This window comes from Pezoporus flaviventris, unplaced genomic scaffold (assembly GCF_033815535.1).
Source record: "Pezoporus flaviventris isolate CSIRO_AGI_PZ_B2104156 unplaced genomic scaffold, CSIRO_AGI_Pfla_v1 ptg000045l, whole genome shotgun sequence".
NCBI lineage: Eukaryota > Metazoa > Chordata > Aves > Psittaciformes > Psittacidae > Pezoporus > Pezoporus flaviventris.
In genome coordinates, this window is record NW_026892593.1 from 21368793 (window position 1) to 21386435 (window position 17643).

Here is a 17643-nt window from a genome sequence, read left to right on the forward strand (position 1 = left end):
TAGATTTTTCTGGATTCAGGTTCTTGTTTCATACTGATGAAAGTATATGTGGTTTAGGCCTGACCTTTCTGAAAACTTAATTTTGATGATAATGCAAGAGAAGAAAGCTATGACCTGGATAAGCTTTTTTTTCCCTTAGGTTATTATTTTCATAGCTTTCTGTTCTGCTTTGCCTAGGAGCTAAAATTGTGACTAAAAGTTCAGGTGTTGTGGCTAAAGTCTTTTGCCTGTAGTTTGTGACACTGTCTCTTGAGCATCTTGAGCATAGGATGGCAGGAAAGTTTTGCTGTTGAGATAGAACTCTTTTTAAAGGATTTCTCCTTTAACAAGCAGTTTGTCAGTCCCGTTTGTAGTAGAGGTACAGCAGAATAGCTGAAGAAGCTAATCCAGTTTTAGTTCAGTATACTAGAAGCAAAATGTTACAAGGTCCCAGGAGGTTTTAAATCTACTTGTGGAGTAATTGTCATGGAAGTCTGCTTTGTCTGATTCTAGTAGATAAGTCAAAAACAAGTGTAAAAAACAACAACCAAAAAACCAACAAAAAAAACCCAACCAAACAACAAAAAAAAATTAATTAAAGAATTATAATTAAAAAAAAACAACAAAAACCCAACCAACAAAAACCCAACCAACCAAACAAAAAACCCACAGGAAAAAAAGAAGTGTATAAAGGGTGTTAAAATGATTATGGTAGCCTTTCTAAGGTATTTCCGTACTGCTAGATCACCAAGTCTACTGAAATCAAATACATTTTGATTTTTAATGATTTTTTTTATATAATTTTTTTTCTGTAGAGCCATTCCTAGTAACATTTCTTATACTTTTTTCATGAGAGGACTCAAACTAAAAGGTGACTGAAACAGAGGTTGTGAGATATACAGGTGGGGGAGTTTTTAGAAGTTCTTTAATATTAGACAAAAATAGTTGAAAAAAAAAAGTTTGCGGATTACAACCAAATATTTCTCTTTTGTTTTCTTTCAAGATAAGCCAGAATAATCTGATAAGAACTAGCTTAGTTTTACGTCACTGAAATCATTTGCATTAGATTTCTGTGTCTGCTCCCATATATCTTCTGTTGTATCAATGGAAAGGAAAATACTTCTCAACATTAAACACTTGTAGAATAATCATAGCGGTAGTGCTGTTGGACTGTTCATTCATGAACATTCATCCATTGCAGCAGACTAGCTTTGGCTTTTGGAATAATCCTTTATGAAAGCAGGATTCAGATCCTCAGAAGGACTAAATATTTCCATCTTGTTCTGTTAACAAGCATGTTATTGCTTCATGTGAATTGTCCTACTCCTGTGATTATTTTCTCAATCCAAGGTGCACAAAGGGAAGTATGTATTGTCAGTTTCTTGTATAGTAATACAAATGCTGTAGGGTGAGCGAAATTGAATGTCTTGATGAAATAATGCTTGCAACTAATATTTAGTTGTAGAAACTACTGATGTTGAATGGAGTAAAATATACCTTCAATTAAATAACACTTGACAAAACATTTTTTTACCGCCAGGCTTTTCAGAGAAACCCAGCAATTCCCAGGTAAATATTTGTTCACTTCAGACCAACTACTTGTTCTGCTTATTAAGTAGTATGTAGTTACTTTGAATTTGTTTTTTTTCATCACTGGATTGTGTCTTTTGTAGTTAAAGACTCCCGAAGCTGTTTCAGAAATAAATAAGCCCTCTCCTAAAAATAGGCAGGAGAAATCAGGTAACATTCGCTTCACGTGGTTCTGGGTTTCACTTCATAATCTTTCTGGACAGGAGTATTTAATAAAGCATCTGATTCATTTGTTTTGCAGATCTGTTGGAGGAATTTGGTTTAGGAAATGCAGAGAATATTGAAGGTATTCTTGTCTCTTTGCAGTGTTGTTTTATGGACGCATTCTACTTGCATATTTTTTCCTAATATTAAATTAATGGTTCTAGCAAGATGTTCTGGGAGCAGCAGGTCTACTGAAATACTCATCTATGCATGTGTTTGCTCTCTCCTCTAGTCTGCCATTCAACACTAATATTCTTGATGATGTAGGCTTCCTCCACTGTGACTGCTGTCATCTCCCCTTTTCAGGCAGTCCTGAGTTTTCTTTACAATTACACACCCCTCCCTCCCATTTCCCCCCCCCCCCCAAAAAAAAAAAAACAAAATCCAAGAAACACCAAAACAAAAAAAAACTAAACCCAAACCAAAGCAACCAAGAAAAAAAAGCCCAAAAGACCAACCAACATATCAAACCACACACACACCTTCTTGATATTACTGGTTCTCTGAGCGTGTGCTATGGCTAATTCCAGGCTAGGGATGTCCAGGAGCTGCAGGTGAGACAAAGGGTAATTCTTGGGATTATGCTGTAGCTGTACTTAGCAGGAATTATTACGATGTGCACATTACCAAATACTGGGTGCCTGTGCCTAGTTCTGCTCTCTTGAGTTCTTTTCCTTTTGTTTTCTGAAAGGATGTTAAAAATCAGTGTGGTGTCTGTGGGGGTACTTTTTTTGGACTTCATCAAGCTCCAGTATTTCTCGCCATGCCTTCCTGTGGATGCTTCCAGAGCTGTATGCTCAGTGGAGGGGAATCTTGCTGGTTCAAATTATCCAGCCACATTACAATTCTAGTAAGAAGGACAAGGACCTCTCTACAAAAATTATGTGTAACTATTGAAGGAAAGATGTTGAATTATGGAGGTTATATGTATAGGAGCTCACGAATTTGAGGGGCTATGTTATTTTGTGTTAAGTGTTTTTCTTACAAATATGATGATGCAAGATGCACTCTGAGTGTAAATAAGTAATATTAAGTCATGCTGGTTATAGAAATGTTTTTTTTTTTGCTGTAGTTGACTATTCAGGATCTACCTGTCACATGTCATCATCAGCTACAAAAGAAGACATCAAGGATACCACTGAAAACTATGGGGTACAGGTATGTAAACCCAAATATTTTGAATTAGAGTCTGAATTGTTAAATTGTATTCTACACTAAGGTAAAGAAAACATACCAGTCAGTGTATAATGCTGAAAGGAGAGTCCTATAGATGAAGGCTGTATTGAAGTGAAGTTGGATGCAGTCTTCTTACAGTAGGGTAAAATCCTTGTAATTATGTTGGATACTGGCTTTTCTACTGATTTGTTTAGAGCCAGTTTGCTTAAATTTTTGCTAGTGTTTTTCCTTTTGGGTGATACTGTGAATCTTTAGCATCTTTTTTTTTTAATTATAAAAATTGCTCTCAAAATGTTATATTTGTTACATAATGAGGATGAGTTTGCAACAGAAATTACCTAGATTAACTGTAACTTCCTTTTTCTTGGAAATTTTTCTGTCTGTACCTGTTTACTTAAGGATAAATATATTTTAGAAATTACCAACTTGATACAAAAAACAGCACATGAAAATCAGACTGACAGAGCAGAAATTTCACACCATGATGAGAAGTCACATAGTGCTGACAAGCAGTTAAGTCAAAAAACTTGGGAAGAAAGATATGAAAAACTGTGGGTTGAAAATGAAAAAAGGGCATTGAAAACAAGTTTTAAAAACATTACAGCAGAGCTGAAGCAACTGTTTGGTGAAATTAATGAAACTGGAAAAACTACTTCCCTTGTGGAAGAAGTGTCAGAAGATGGCTTCAGTGAAGAATCAAAGAGTTCCGTTGTTTCATCTCCTGTGACAGAATCAAGTAGTAAGCTAGAAAGAAAAGGTGATTTTGGAGATATTAAACCTATGTCAGGTGGAAAAGTACCCAAAATGGAAATTGTAATTCCAAGTCTTGGTGTCCTTCCTGATCAAAATGACTTAAATGCAAATATGGAAGATACGTGGAGTGCAGATGAAGAAGATGGCAGAAATGATAGAGATAACACAAAGGTGCCTGTAGCAACAGGAGAGGAAAAGAAAGTGCCTACAATAAAAATGAAAGAGAAGGAAAATGGAACTAATAGGAATGTAGAGGGAGATCCTGAATGCTCCCTGAGACATAGCTTAAAAACAAATATTTTGGATGATGTTTCTAATGCTCTTCCTAAAATAAGACCTGTTTCTACAAGTGATGAAGATGCACTTTTTGCAACAGAAAGGAAGCTTGGAAAAGTCTGTGGGTTTAATGGAGATCTTCCCAGCGACTGCCTTCTTGGCAATAATAATATAGGAGAAAGAGAAATTGAAAGTCCTTTTGCAAATGCTCAGCAGTCATGTGGCATGCTGAAAAGGAATCTTGATGAGCAACTAAAACAAGATATGCAAAGATTTAAGAGTAAGATAGGAATGCTTCAAGTAGTATTCCTGGCTTTGGAGAAAGAGAAGGCAGAGCTGCAAAAAGAGGTAGAAGTTCACCTGCTACCCATTATTCTCTAATCTTTCTCCATATCAATGGTCCTGTTCACTTTAGCTATTAATCATTAAGGGAAGATGCATTGTGCTAATTGGTTTTTGTTTTAATGGAAATACAATTAATAGAGCAGTGAAGAGTTGTCCTCCCATTTTTGGAAAACACAGAATACATTATTGTTCCATTTTAACAAAAGGTGGCACTCAGTTCCAGTGTGAGCTGTTATTCATTACTGTGAAAAGAAATGCACAGTTACAGCAGTTGTGATTCTGAATCAGAGAATGAAAATAGCTTCTGAACAGGGTCTTGACTAATCTATTCATTTGCTGTGATTTCTGCATGGTGTGTTATCATTGCCCTTCACTAAGATTCCTGTTTGCTGTGAAACCATTTCTGCTTGTTGGTTTGGGATCCTCCCTCTGCCCCCATTAAAGAAGCAGTAGCCCAGCACACTTGCAGTTGATTTTCCTCTGTGCTTTTACAACTAACATTCTGCAGTCATTCAGACTCTTTATCCATCTGTAATGTTTTTATTTTGTTGTTTATGTTTTGATACACGCTATTGTTTGCTTTTTACAGGCTGTGTTCTTGTTACATCTTTAATCATGAGTGAATTCAAAGTGCTTTCAATGACTTAATATCCTCTGTAGTGTAATTTTTTGACAGTGCTTCTGTTATGAATACTTCTCTGTATGAATTAAAAAATTCATTTTTCATTATTTTAGAGGTAAACCCTGAATCTGTCTTGGATATTGTGTTTCTCTTCTAGAAAAACTAAGAAATATATAAATGTGTTTTTGTAGGTTGAGAAAGACAAAAGCAAAGAAAGATGTTTAAAAATGCAGGTGATGGCAAAACAAGATGACCCTGATAAATTAAATACACCACCAAGCAACGCTGATGATCAGCAAAGGAAACAGAAGCTTACTCTAAGGAAGAATGAGTGTTTGAAAATGGAGAATGAAAGCGCTATAGAAGAAAAGGACAAAAAGAATTTTTCACCTGAGAAGAGGTCAAAACTGATTAAAATGCCAATGAAAGGGTAAACTTATTTGTAGTGCTACTTAAGGATCTTTTAGATTTTTCTGGTACTGTAGTAGCTGAAGTAGTTTTGTCAGTGCTGAAAGCCATACTGAGTAGTCCACTGCTTCTAAAACATCTAGAGGAAAAAAATTAGAAAAAACTAAGCTTATAACACAGGTTCAGCTTTATTGCCTACTTTAAAAAAAAAGATAAAAAAAAAATCCTGTGGATTTCCTTGTCAATACTGAGGCAAAATGTGTCTTCAAAACCAAAGTTGAAGACCGGAAAAAAAGGCAGTGATTTTTATAGGAAATGTCTATCCAGAAAAGAAAAGTAGGAACTTGTAGTTTACTTTGCTTTCTCCCTTTTCTAGGTGATTTTAGTTATCTTCATGCAGTTAGTGTTTTCATTAAGTTCGAATGGTCTTTGTCAGGAAAAGGGAAAAGATATTACCAAACCAATCTCTGAAGTCTGAAGAAGGGAGATGTTTTTTATGTAAACCAGATCAGGAGGTTTTTTTCCTGTTTGTTTTTCAAAGGATTCTGCTCCCTAGAGGATATATGTTCCAGCTTACCTGAATCTAGATCAGATTCCACATTTACCGCTCATTCCTAAGGAAGGGGTTTTTTTTAAATACTTGTATCTTCTGTCACCTTTGGAGTTAAGTCAGTTGTTTCTGGACATAATTTAAGTATGTTACTCAATTAGTGATTGTTTTTCCATTTCCATTTAATGTAGAAAACTTGCTCTGAATGCGGAAGTTGCAAAGAAAAACAAAAGACGGACTTTGAAGAAGGAAGCTAATCAGCAGTTGAGCTCTTCCAGTGGGAATAATTTTCAAGTACTGGATGATAGCCCTTCCAGTGACACATCTCAAGATGAAGGAAGGTGCTGAATATAAGGAATGATATAAAGAAACCTTACTTAATGATAAAAATTGACCTGAAAGCTAAAGCTTTTTGTAAAGCTGATGCCTGTATTGATTGTTCTTCATGGGACAATACTACCTGAATGCCCTTTGTGTTCAAAAGCACTTTTTTTTTGGCTTGGAGTGCTTTGAACATACTAGACAAGTTAGTACAGTCAGATATGCACAAATTCTGCATAATTAACTGAGCATGTGCACTTTGTAAATACATATATATTTTTTAATTATTTTTATTTTAGAAAGGGAGAAGAGAGATTTTATAAATGAGCAGAATTACTCCTTCACTGCAGGCATCTCAGTTTTGGTGTTTTTTTTTTTCTGTTTTCTGGCCTTTTTTTTAATTTTTTTTTTTTTTTTTTTTTAGCCCCTGCTGTGTCCCTTCCTGACTTCTTGCCCACCGCAACCTTATTTGTGTGGGAGTTAAAGCAAGAAACAGAAGGTGTTAACACTGTACAAGCACCGTTCAATAGCTAAAACACTGATATGTTATCAACACTGTTTTGATCAGAATCTGACACACAGCACTGTGTGGGCTGCTGTGAAGAAAATTGATTCCATCTCAGCCAGACCCAATACACTAGAGAATCCAAGACCTATAGGTTCTTTGACCTGTAAGAGAAGGATTTTCAATACTGAAGAGAGCTAAACCCCCAGTGTTAAACCCACATGTCTAGCTGTAAGATTCCTGTCAGTTTGAGTGAAGTGCAGAGAACAGTTATTTTAACTGTTTGCTTAATATCTTGTCAAGAAAATAGCCTTCCAGTAGACATAATAGTGCACAATTTTTTTTCAATCTTCAACTAAATCTAATAAAATTCTTACATGAAAGTTTTCAGAGCAACTTCAGATAATTGTTCATAATAAGCCTTTCAGTACTGAAGTATGTTTCTGTTTTCCAGACCTGCAGCCAGAACAGGGTTTGAAAAGAACAAGGTACTGTAAAATTAGTTTCTTGATAAATAGTTTGCATCAGCTTTTAATCACTTAAATAGGAAGAGCTTTTACATAGTGATCAACCAGATGCACAAATTGCTGCTAGTGTGAGCTTTTGTCATATTTGAACCAAATCTATGGGCTGTGAATGAGAGAATGAATCATTCATGCATTTGTACTGACCTGTGATACTATATATTTGTATACAGAAAATGCTGTGTTGTTTGTAGGTCAGCATACAAATGGATGTAGCTGATGATCTTGATATAACTCTCTCATCTGACACAACTTCACAGGATGTTGAATTGCCAACTTCAGCCTATGAAGACGCTATGTTGCTGTTAAAACAGCTCAGTGTGGATCCTGCAGGTATGTTTCCAAGTCACTTTGTCTTCAGCTGTTCCTCTTTTAAAACATGATTTCTTTGCACTCCTAGGTATTTTATTTTTATATTTCTATTTAATATTCTTTTGTGATTAGAATCAAAAAATGTGAAATTATGTCACCTAGCCTTAGATGTCTGTCTATAATGTCAACAGACATATCTTGCTTTATCACTGATTCTTGGTCTAGTCAGAGCTTGAGAAGCAGATTCTTCAAAGTACAGTTCACCTTTTTTTAAGGCAGTCATCAAAAGTTACCAAGATCACCTTTTTACTCTTTATATCCTCTTGTGGTTTAACGCCAGCTGGCAATTAAGCACCACTGAGCCACTTGCTCACTTTTCCCAGGTGGGTTGAGGAGTAGAATCAGAAGAGTGAAAATGAGAAAACTCATGAGACAGTTTAATAAGCAAACAAGCAAAGTAAAACAAGGAATTATTTCACCACTTGCTATTGCAGGCAGTTGTTCAACCACTTCCAGTACAGCAGGGCTCGATCACATGCAGCGATTACTTGGGAAGACAAACACCATCACTCCAAACATAAAATCATAGAATCATAGAATCGTTAGGGTTGGAAAGGACCTTTAAGATCATCTAGTTCCAAACCCCCTGCCATGGGCAGGGACACCTCACACTAAACCATCTCACCCAAGCCTTTGTCCAGCCTGGTCTTGAACACTGCCAGGGATGGAGCATTCACAGCCTCCCTGAGCAACCTATTCCAGTGCCTCACCACCCTAAGAGGAAAGAATTTCCTGCTTATATCCAATCTAAACTTCCCCTGTTTAAGTTTTAACCCGTTACCTCTTGTCCTGTCAGTACAGTCCCTAATGAAGAGTCCCTCCCCAGCATCCCTATAGTCCCCCTTCAGATACTGGAAGGCTGCTATGAGGTCTCCACAGAGCCTTCTCTTCTCCAGGCTGAACAGCCCCAACTTTCTCAGCCTGTCTTCATACGGGAGGTGCTCCAGTCCCCTGATCATCCTTGAGGACACCGGAACTGCCCACAATACTCCAGGTGAGGTCTCACGAGAGCAGAGTAGAGGGGCAGGATCACCTCCTTCGACCTGCTGGTCACGCTCCTTTTGATGCAGCCCAGGATACGGTTGGCTTTCTGGGCTGCAAGTGCACACTGAAGCCGGCTCATGTTCATTTTCTTGTCAACCAGCACCCCCAGGTCCTTCTTGGCAGGGCTGTTCTGAATCTCTTCTCTGCCCAACCTGTAGCTGTGCCTGGGATTTCTCCGACCCAGGTATAGGACCTTGCACTTGGCATGGTTAAACTTCATGAGGTCGGCATCAGCCCACTTCACAAGCGTGTAAAGGTCAAACGTCCCCCCTTCTTTCCTTCTTCCCCCAGCTTTACATGCTGAGCATGACATCATATGGTGTGGAATATGCCTTGGGTCAGTTGGGGTCAGTTATCCTGGCTGTGTTCCCTCCCAGTGTCTTGTGCACCTCCAGCCTGCTTGCTGGTGGGGGTGGTGTGAGGGCTGGAAAAGGCCTTGACTCTGTGTAAGCACTGCTCAGCAATAACAAAAGCATCCTTATATTATCAGTAGTGTTTTCAGCACAAATCCAAAACTTAGCCCCAATGCTAGCTACTATGAAGAAAATTAACGCTATCCCAGCCAAAACCAGCACACTCCTCAATAGCTTATGTCAAATAGCGCAACAAAATACTGATTTTGCTTAAATATGTATTTATAATCAACTGTCATAAGATGCTTGCATATATATACATTGCATTATATAAATGTAAGCATCACTATGTCTCTAAAACAATGCTTAAATTTTATTAGGTGAGGGTTAACCTGCTCTCACTGCCCCTCCTCAACAGGACAAAATAGGTTGAAAAAGCTTGAGATCAATACTTATGGGAAGCTACATATAGATTGTCTTTCAGTTGTTTGCCCTCCTGAGACAGTTTTTCCACAGCTGAAATGATGGAAGGGGTGAGATTGTCTTTGAACTCTCAGACTTGGTGACTCACTTCATCCACTGTTGGTGGTGCTGCTTCATACCAGATACCAATGAGTGGGCATATGATGATGGTGCTCTCCACATAAGTTTCCGCCAGATGAGTCATTTACATCTGACTTCATCTGGATCTATGGGTGTATTTCTGCCATCTGGTCTATGACAGTTCATCTCTGGAATGGCTGATTGCCTCAGGTACTGGATGCTTCTCTCTATCATGGTCCACTTGCCTGAGTGACACAACATTGTCCTGATAGGGATAGTTTTCCGTCACAGCTGCCAAAAGCTGCCTCCAGAGGCTGAGGGCTCATTTCTCTTTTGCAATTACTTTGTCAGTTCCCCCTTCCTAGCAAGTGATCCCAGCTTGGCTTCCCTACCTCTAGTTCATGACCGTCGACCCCATTGTCCCAGCATCAGGGCAGCCAGGTGATGATGTACTTCAGATGGCTGAAATCTTTTCGCATATTCCACAGCTCAGTCAAGGTGAAGGATCAAGAAGTTACCTCTTTTTCCTCTTCCTCAGATTCCTCTATTAATACTGAACTCTTAATAATTCTTGTTCAGATGTCATCCCCTCTAGTATGCACATTGGTCTTCATCTTTTTTCACTGCATGAGTTCCTCTTTCTGGCTCTCATTTGCTTTCCCCCTCGTTTATAGGGGCAACTGATATTGGCATGGATTAGTCCTTTGGTTTAGCTGCATTTTCTACCACTGTGGTTGGAGTGGGGCTATCATGGAATAAGCCCAGCTGGTAACTCAAAACCATGCAGCCATTTGCTCACGCCCTCCTTCATTCCCCCCTGCTCCTGGAGGGATGGAGGAGAATCAAAGGAATGTAAATCCTGCAGCCCAGTAACTAAGTACCATGCAAACTATTAATACTACTACCACTAATCTTAATAATGATAAGGGAAATAACAAGGGGAGAGATATAAACCTGAAAGGGTAAAAGGAAAAGAAAACAGTAAGCATGAGTGATGCACAATACAATTGCTCACCACCACCAGTTGATACCCAGCCTGACCAAAGTCGCGATTTGGCCTTCTGGGTAACTCCCCCCAGTTTATATACTGGGCATGAGGTGCTGTGATATGGAATACCCGTTTGGCTAGTTTGGGTCAGGTGTCCTGTCTCTGCTCCCTCACAGCTTCTTGTGTCCCTCCTCACTGGCAGAGCGTGAGACTGAAAATTCCGTGATCAGGGTAAGCATTACTTAGCAATAAGTAAAACCATCAGTGTTATCAGCACTATTCTCAGACTCCAGGCAAAAACACAGCACTGCACCAGCTGCTAGGAAGGAGAAAACTGTTACAGCTGAACCCAGGATACCTGCTGTAGTGTCTCCTTCCAGCAGGAAAAATCTGCTCCAGTCTGTGCTCTCCATGCGCCACAGGTCCTTGAGGGAGTGTTTACCTGCTCTGGCATGGTGTCTTCCACAGTGCTGCATTGTGGATATCTGTTCCAGCATCATCTTCTCCAAGGGCTGCAGAGAAGTACCTGCTCCACCATTGTGTTGCCGTGGGCTGCAGGGGGATCTCTGCTCTGGTATCTGAAGCACCTTCTTCCCCTCCTTCACTGAACTGGCTGCTTTTCACATACTTTTCTCCTTCTCCTCTGTGTGGTGGTTTTGTCCTTTCCTAAATATGTTTTCCCTTAGGTGCCACCAGCATGGCTGAGAGGCTCAGATGTGCTTTGTAGTGGGTGTGTTGGAACCAGCTCTGTCTGGCATGGGGTAGGCCCATGGCCTCTTCTCGTAGAGACTTCTCCACTGCTTGCAGTCATCCCACTACCAAAACCTTGCTCCCTACACTCAGTAGAGCAAACCATTAAATAATATATACATTGGCAAGTACTTGTGCATTTGTTTAGCTTTGTGTCTCTTCTATCGCAAAACAGGTTCTTCTATTTTGTTGAAAATTCAAAACATACTACTTCAATATGAGCAGAAAATAAAACATGAGAAAAATCGGTACAAAGCTGTCTGGAGAGAAGTAAGGAAATTGGAAAGTGAAGAGTCAAAATTAATAGTGGAGGAGACTCAAGATTTGAAATCCATATTGGCTCACCGAGAAGTGGAATGGAAAAGTGATATCCAAAGCCTTAGGTATGTAACCTTGCATTCTGCTAATGTGTTATCTTGTCAGTGCGCATGTTCCAGAAGATGCTGATGGTACAGGCATCTTGATATCTTGAGATGTGTTTTTTCTTATTCTTTCTTTGTAGCTGCTGCTGGTGTATAATATTAGGAATTCTAGTAACTCTACGTAGTGCAGCTCTGATCACATTTGAGAGCATTTTTGTGCTTGCTTGTTTATGAGGTCAAATTTGGGATTGCCTCTTTCCCCATTTTCCTGAGCTAGACATGTATGGTGTGAAGTTTTTAATCACTGTTCACATCACTTCAGACAGGAGTGGCCAGCAGGCACCATATGAAATTCAGCAAGGATACGTGCAAAGCCCTGCACTTGGGAAGAAATATCCTCTGTTGATGATGTATCATAGGATGGCCTCACTGGGGAGCTTGCTGAGCATGCCCTGGCTGTCTTAATGGAGTCTCTGCGCAGCCTGTGTTTGTGCTTCAGATTCTCCCAACCCCGGAGCAGGACCTTGCACTTAGCCTTGTTAAACTTCATGAGGTTTGCACAGGCCCACCTCTTGAGCCTGTCAAGATCCCTTTAGATGCATCCCTTCCCTCCAGTGTTTCAGCTGCACCACACAGCTTGGTGTCATCAGCAGACTTGTTGAGGGTGCGCTCAATTCCACTGTCCATGCTATCAACAAAGCTGTTAAACAGCACCAGTCCCAGTACCTACCCCTGAGGAGCACCACTCGTCACTGGTCTCCACTGACTGCAACAGTTTGAGTGCAACCATCCAGCCAGTTCCTTATCCTCAGAGTGGTCATCTGTCAAATCCATCTCCAGTTTAGAGCCTAGAATGTCATGTGGGACAGTGTCAAATGCTTTGCACAAGTCCAGGTAGATGAAGTCGGTCACTTTTTCCTTATCTGCCAATGCCATAACCCCATCTTAGAAGGCCACCAAATTTGTCAGGCCCAATTTCCCCATAGTGAAGCCTTGTTGGCTGTCACCAGTCACCTCCTTATTGTCCATGTTAGCATAGTTTCCAGGAGGATCTGCTTCATGATCTTGCCAAGGTGAGACTGACTGGTCTGTAGTTCCTTGGGTCTTTTTTTTCCCTTTTTAAAAATGGGGGTGATGTTTCCCCCGTTCCAGTCGGTGGGAACTTCGCCAGACTACCACCGCAACTTACATATGATGGATAATGTCGTAGCCACTTCATCTGCTGGTTCTCTCGGGACCTGCAGATGAATCTCATCAGGTCCCGTGAACTTGTGCAACTTCAGGTTCCTTAGATGGTCTCAAACCTGTTTTTTCTACTAGGCAGTTCTTCATTCTCCCAGTCCCTGCCCTTTGCCTTTTGCTATTTGTGTGGTGTGGCTGGAGCACTTGCAGGGGAGGACCAAGGCAGAAAACATCCTTGAGTACTTCAGCTTTTTTCAGATCCCAGGTAGCGAGGTCTCCCGTTGCCTTCCAGAGAGAGCCCATATTTTTCCCTAGGCTTCCTTTTATTACTGAGGTACCTATTGGTGGTTTATTTAGGTGTCTTGTACAGTGATATCATGGGTCATGGAATGAAGTTGGAATTTCTTAAAAAGTTAAAAATTACAGTGAAAAGAGGAAATTGGAAAAGACTGTAGGAATCTGAAAAGATTTAATTATTTTATGGAATGAGTTGTGCAAGTTCATCATGTAGAATATCTACTTTTTACATCAGTGCTTTAGTTTCTCAGATGTTCTGTTAATCCCAGATGTACTTTGAAACAAGAAGAGGAAAAGATGCTCAAATTAGAGACATTGCATGAGAAAACAAGAGAAGAACTCCGAAGGAAAGAAGATCAATATTGTAAAGAGATGGAGGAAAAACAGCAACTTGAGTTACACTCGAAGAATTTAGAAATGGAGGTAATAACACTGAGAAAGCTCTTGAGACAGGTACGTTAAACAATGAGTTAAACACTTATTTTCTGCTTCTTTTTGATTGTCACTCTATTTGAGTATGCTTAAAGAAGGTGGTACTTTGTTGTTCATGGAAGAGGCCTTAGGTAACTTGCCAAATTTTGAGGACGGTTGAGAACACGTTAGCTCACAAGTAGTCTGTTAATTTTTTTCTTGTCTGTTCTTGTATTTTTTTCTTTGCAAGTTCATAATTCCTTTTAAGGATTCATTTTCTCCTTTTAAGGATTCATTTTCTCCTTTTTCAAAATTTAGGTTTCATTTGCATTTCAGGCAAAGTCTGAGTTATTTTTCTAAATTACTAAAAACATTCTGCATTTCTTAATTTTTCAGAAGAAATTTAAGATTTATTATTTATAAACGGCTTATCATAACTGAGGAAACAAAAATATTTACAAGAATACAAAGGACAATGGGAAGATATTTCTAGCTCTGATTTTTCTCAAGGTGCAGGCAGTTTAATTATATTACTGTAGGTTGAAGAAGAGCGTGATGAAACACAGGAACAGCTCTCTCAGGAAAAGAGTGCCAGAGCCCTGCAGGAAGGAATTTTGAACAACCACCTTTGGAGGCAAAAGGAACTAGAAGAAGAAACAAGAAGAACTATGATTAATTAAATTTCACCATGTTTGTTCTAAAGTTAGGAAAAATCTTATATAACATTTTCTGCTTCTGAATGGATTATTTACAGTTTTCCAGTGTAACTCAACAGTGTCTTTAAAAGTTCTGGGAATCAGCATCAGTCCTGTATGCACCTCAATTGCATGTTCAAGTAGGAAGCAAACAGAAGACTCTATTTATGCTGTTTCCTAAGCTATTTGTTATTTTTCATCTCATAGACATGTTTTCATTAGTTTTTAAGGATTCTCACAGTTAAAACACCTAGTTACCTGCGTTAAGGTTGACCAGGAAGAAAGCTGTTTGACACCATTTGTGTTGTCACTACTTGTTTTTATTACTTACTCTGTTATCAAACTGACTGACTTCAAGCATGCCTTTCTTTTTGATCTCCACATTCTAAAATTCAGTGAAGGAATATGAAGGCTTTTCAGTGTTGCCCAGTGACAGGACAGAGAGCAGTGGCCATAAACTGAAACACAAAAAATTTCACCTCAACATGGGGAAGAACTTCTTTCCGTGGGTAGAGCACTGAACAGGCTGCCCAGGGAGGTAGTGGAGTCTCCTTCTCTGGAGACAGTCGGTACCCGCCTGGATGCATTCCTGTGTAACCTGCTCTAGGGGGCCCTGCCTTGGCAGCAGTGGTGGACTAGATGATCTCCACAGGTCCCTTCCAACCCTAATGATTCTGTGAATATCATCAATGAATTAAACTCTCTGTAGGAGTTAGAATAATTGCAGGAGGGAAAAGCAACCATAAAAGCTGCATTTAAAAAAGAAAACAAAAAATCTTGAAAAGAGTTTACTGAACTTACTACAAATGTGCAGTGCTTGGAAGAATTATTTGTTCTTGGCTGTGCTGACCAATAGGTGTAGAGTGAATATGTGGAAGAAAGTTAAATATATATAATAAAGAGGAAATATACAAGATTAGTGTGTTCCAGGGATGATTGATTCGTATAGCTAAGTTTTAGTAATACAAAAGGATAGGTGTTAAGAAGATGGTTGAGAAGGAAAATACCCTTTTTTACCCTTGTTTTCATCAGATTTGTAACACAGCTAAATTAACCTTAAAGCAAATATTTTAAAGGCATGCACATATAAGAAAGTATTGTAATTTTAAAAGCTTTATGCTTGAGATATACTTGTGAGGTGTCCCTGCCCATGGCAGGCGGGTTGGAACTATGTGATCTTAAGGTCCTTTCCAACCCTAACTATTCTATGATTCTGTGAGATATTCTAATTGTTTGGTTGCTGGCTTAAGAAGCAAAGAAAGGTATATTTAGGATGTTCATTTAGGGTTTAGGGGCATGTTACACTTTTGTTGTGTGCATACATTATACACATGCATGGGTTCATAGAATAGCTTATGTATTAACTGAGATTTCACTCTCATCTTTGAAGTCATGCTTCAGTGTTAGAAATGTTAAACACAGTTTAATGCTGAAGGGGTTTTGTAGATTGGTTTCCTAATTGGCTATTTATTCATGTTTCCCGGCATTCAGGAGTCCGCCACTGAGAGAGAAAAGGATCTGTTGTACAAAAATCAGTTGCTACAAGATGAGATTGGTATGCTAAGACTAGAACTTGATCAAGTAAGACTTAGGCAGCAGGAGGAAGAAAGAAAATATTTAGAGGAAAATGAAGCCTTGAAAGAAAAAAATGAGGATCTCAAAGAGAAACTTAAACTAAATGAAGAAGCCTTAACACAAACAGTTTTTCCGTACAATGGACAGTTGAACTTATTAAAGACAGAATCTGCAGTGCTATCTTCCAAACTTGAGCAGACAAAAGAAAGCAAAGACAGACTAGAGACAGAAATTGAATCACTCCGTTCCCGTCTGAACACTGCTGTTCAAGAACTTGAACATCATCAGTCGTCAAAATGTGATGTTGAACGAACATTTCAGAGAGAACGTGATGAATGGCTTCGCTTGCAAGACAAGCTCCATCATGACCTCTCTGATGTGAGAAAAACCAATAAGAGCTTGTCTCAGCGGCTGAGTAAAGCTGAAAGCAAAGCTAATAGCCTAGAAAATGAGCTTCACCAGTTGAAACAAACACTCAGCGAAAAAACACTGCTTTTGGAAATGACACAAAAAGAATTAAGTCAAGCCCAGTGTCGGGCAAAGGAATGTGATCATGCTCGACAACTTGAGAAAGATCAAGTAAGCAAACTTAAAATAAAGCAGGAATCCATGCAGGAGCGATTGGTCCAGCTTCAGAGTGAAAACCTTTTACTCCGCCAGCAACTGGAAGATATGCAGAACAAGGGGATCATCAAAATGAAAATGGTGAATGATGTGCAGGATCGGTTTAATGATATTTTCAGTAAACTCAGAGCTGATACTGAAAAGCAAGTTTGCCTAGTGGAAGAGAGAAACAAGGAATTAAATGCCAAGTGTACTGATTTAACAGAGCAAGTCTTTAAATACGAGACTGAGAAAGCAGAAAGAGAGGTAAAGTATATACTTAGAAAGAACAATTTAAAGTTTCTTAGCTCTTGAAGCTATTTTATTTTTCTAAAATGTATCAGGTGTAAGTTATATGCATGGGACCAAATAATGGTGATCTGTTCCAGTTTATCATCTTCCACTTAGAATTGTGCAAGGTTTCAGCAAACAGGATGTTACTGCTCACATCTGAGCAGAGAATGGAAAGAAGTCTAAGCTGTACCAAGAAAAGTGATTCTTCTCTACAATTTTTTTTAACTCTTTTGTTAGTCTATTTTATGCCCTATAGAATGATTTTGTGTTTGATTTTTATGTCTTACACTAATGACACAAAGAGTCATCCAATTTGTGAGGGTTGAGAGATGAAGATGCAGACAAGTGAAGTGATGGGGATGGATTTATTTTAAGCTCCTACAGAGGAAAAAAAAAAGACTTCTCCAGAAGTTGCTACCAAAGTTTAAGAGTATTAGTACTGTCCAGGTGCTTATTTATGTATGTGTGTTGGGGTTCTGAGGGGCCTGCCTGGTCCTCGTGAAGGTAATTTCAGACAGTAATCTATCTGTTTTATGATGTGTAGCCATATTTAAATGCGTTCCTTCTTTATGGCTCCATGAAAGACTAAATAACTGGGCAGAATACTCATTAGGACATCAGTTAAACTGTCATTCTACAAATTCACACAGTACACGAGTATGAAACATGCTCCTGTGCAGAGCACTAGCATCATTTTATGTTGCTCAAACACACATGAACCAAGTGTTGCTCCTATTACTGCCTGTAGATGGCTTTTGTAAAGGAAAAAGAGTGGAAGAGAATAAAGGCAGAAGTAGGAGTAAGTTACAGATAGCTGAAAAAGCTGTTGGCAGTGGGAGAATGCATTGTTATAGATGTTCCTATGAGTAGGTACTCTCTTCTCTATTGTTGAAATATTCTACCAATTCCAGGTAGAGCATT

The 17643-nt window shown here is 39.0% G+C and overlaps 1 protein-coding gene across 1 annotated transcript in view; it reads left to right on the forward strand.

Annotated features, from left to right (window-relative positions):
• Nucleotides 1-17643, forward strand: part of LOC133276628 (ankyrin repeat domain-containing protein 26-like) — a 50046-nt gene that overhangs the window by 18467 nt on the left and 13936 nt on the right. The window contains 14 exon segments of the mRNA XM_061467653.1: nucleotides 1520-1548; nucleotides 1653-1719; nucleotides 1811-1855; nucleotides 2846-2931; nucleotides 3349-4326; nucleotides 5137-5375; nucleotides 6095-6244; nucleotides 7184-7217; nucleotides 7448-7586; nucleotides 11479-11686; nucleotides 13414-13597; nucleotides 14095-14218; nucleotides 15671-15687; nucleotides 15742-16695. Of these exon segments, the coding sequence (XP_061323637.1) occupies nucleotides 1520-1548; nucleotides 1653-1719; nucleotides 1811-1855; nucleotides 2846-2931; nucleotides 3349-4326; nucleotides 5137-5375; nucleotides 6095-6244; nucleotides 7184-7217; nucleotides 7448-7586; nucleotides 11479-11686; nucleotides 13414-13597; nucleotides 14095-14218; nucleotides 15671-15687; nucleotides 15742-16695 (3254 nt within the window).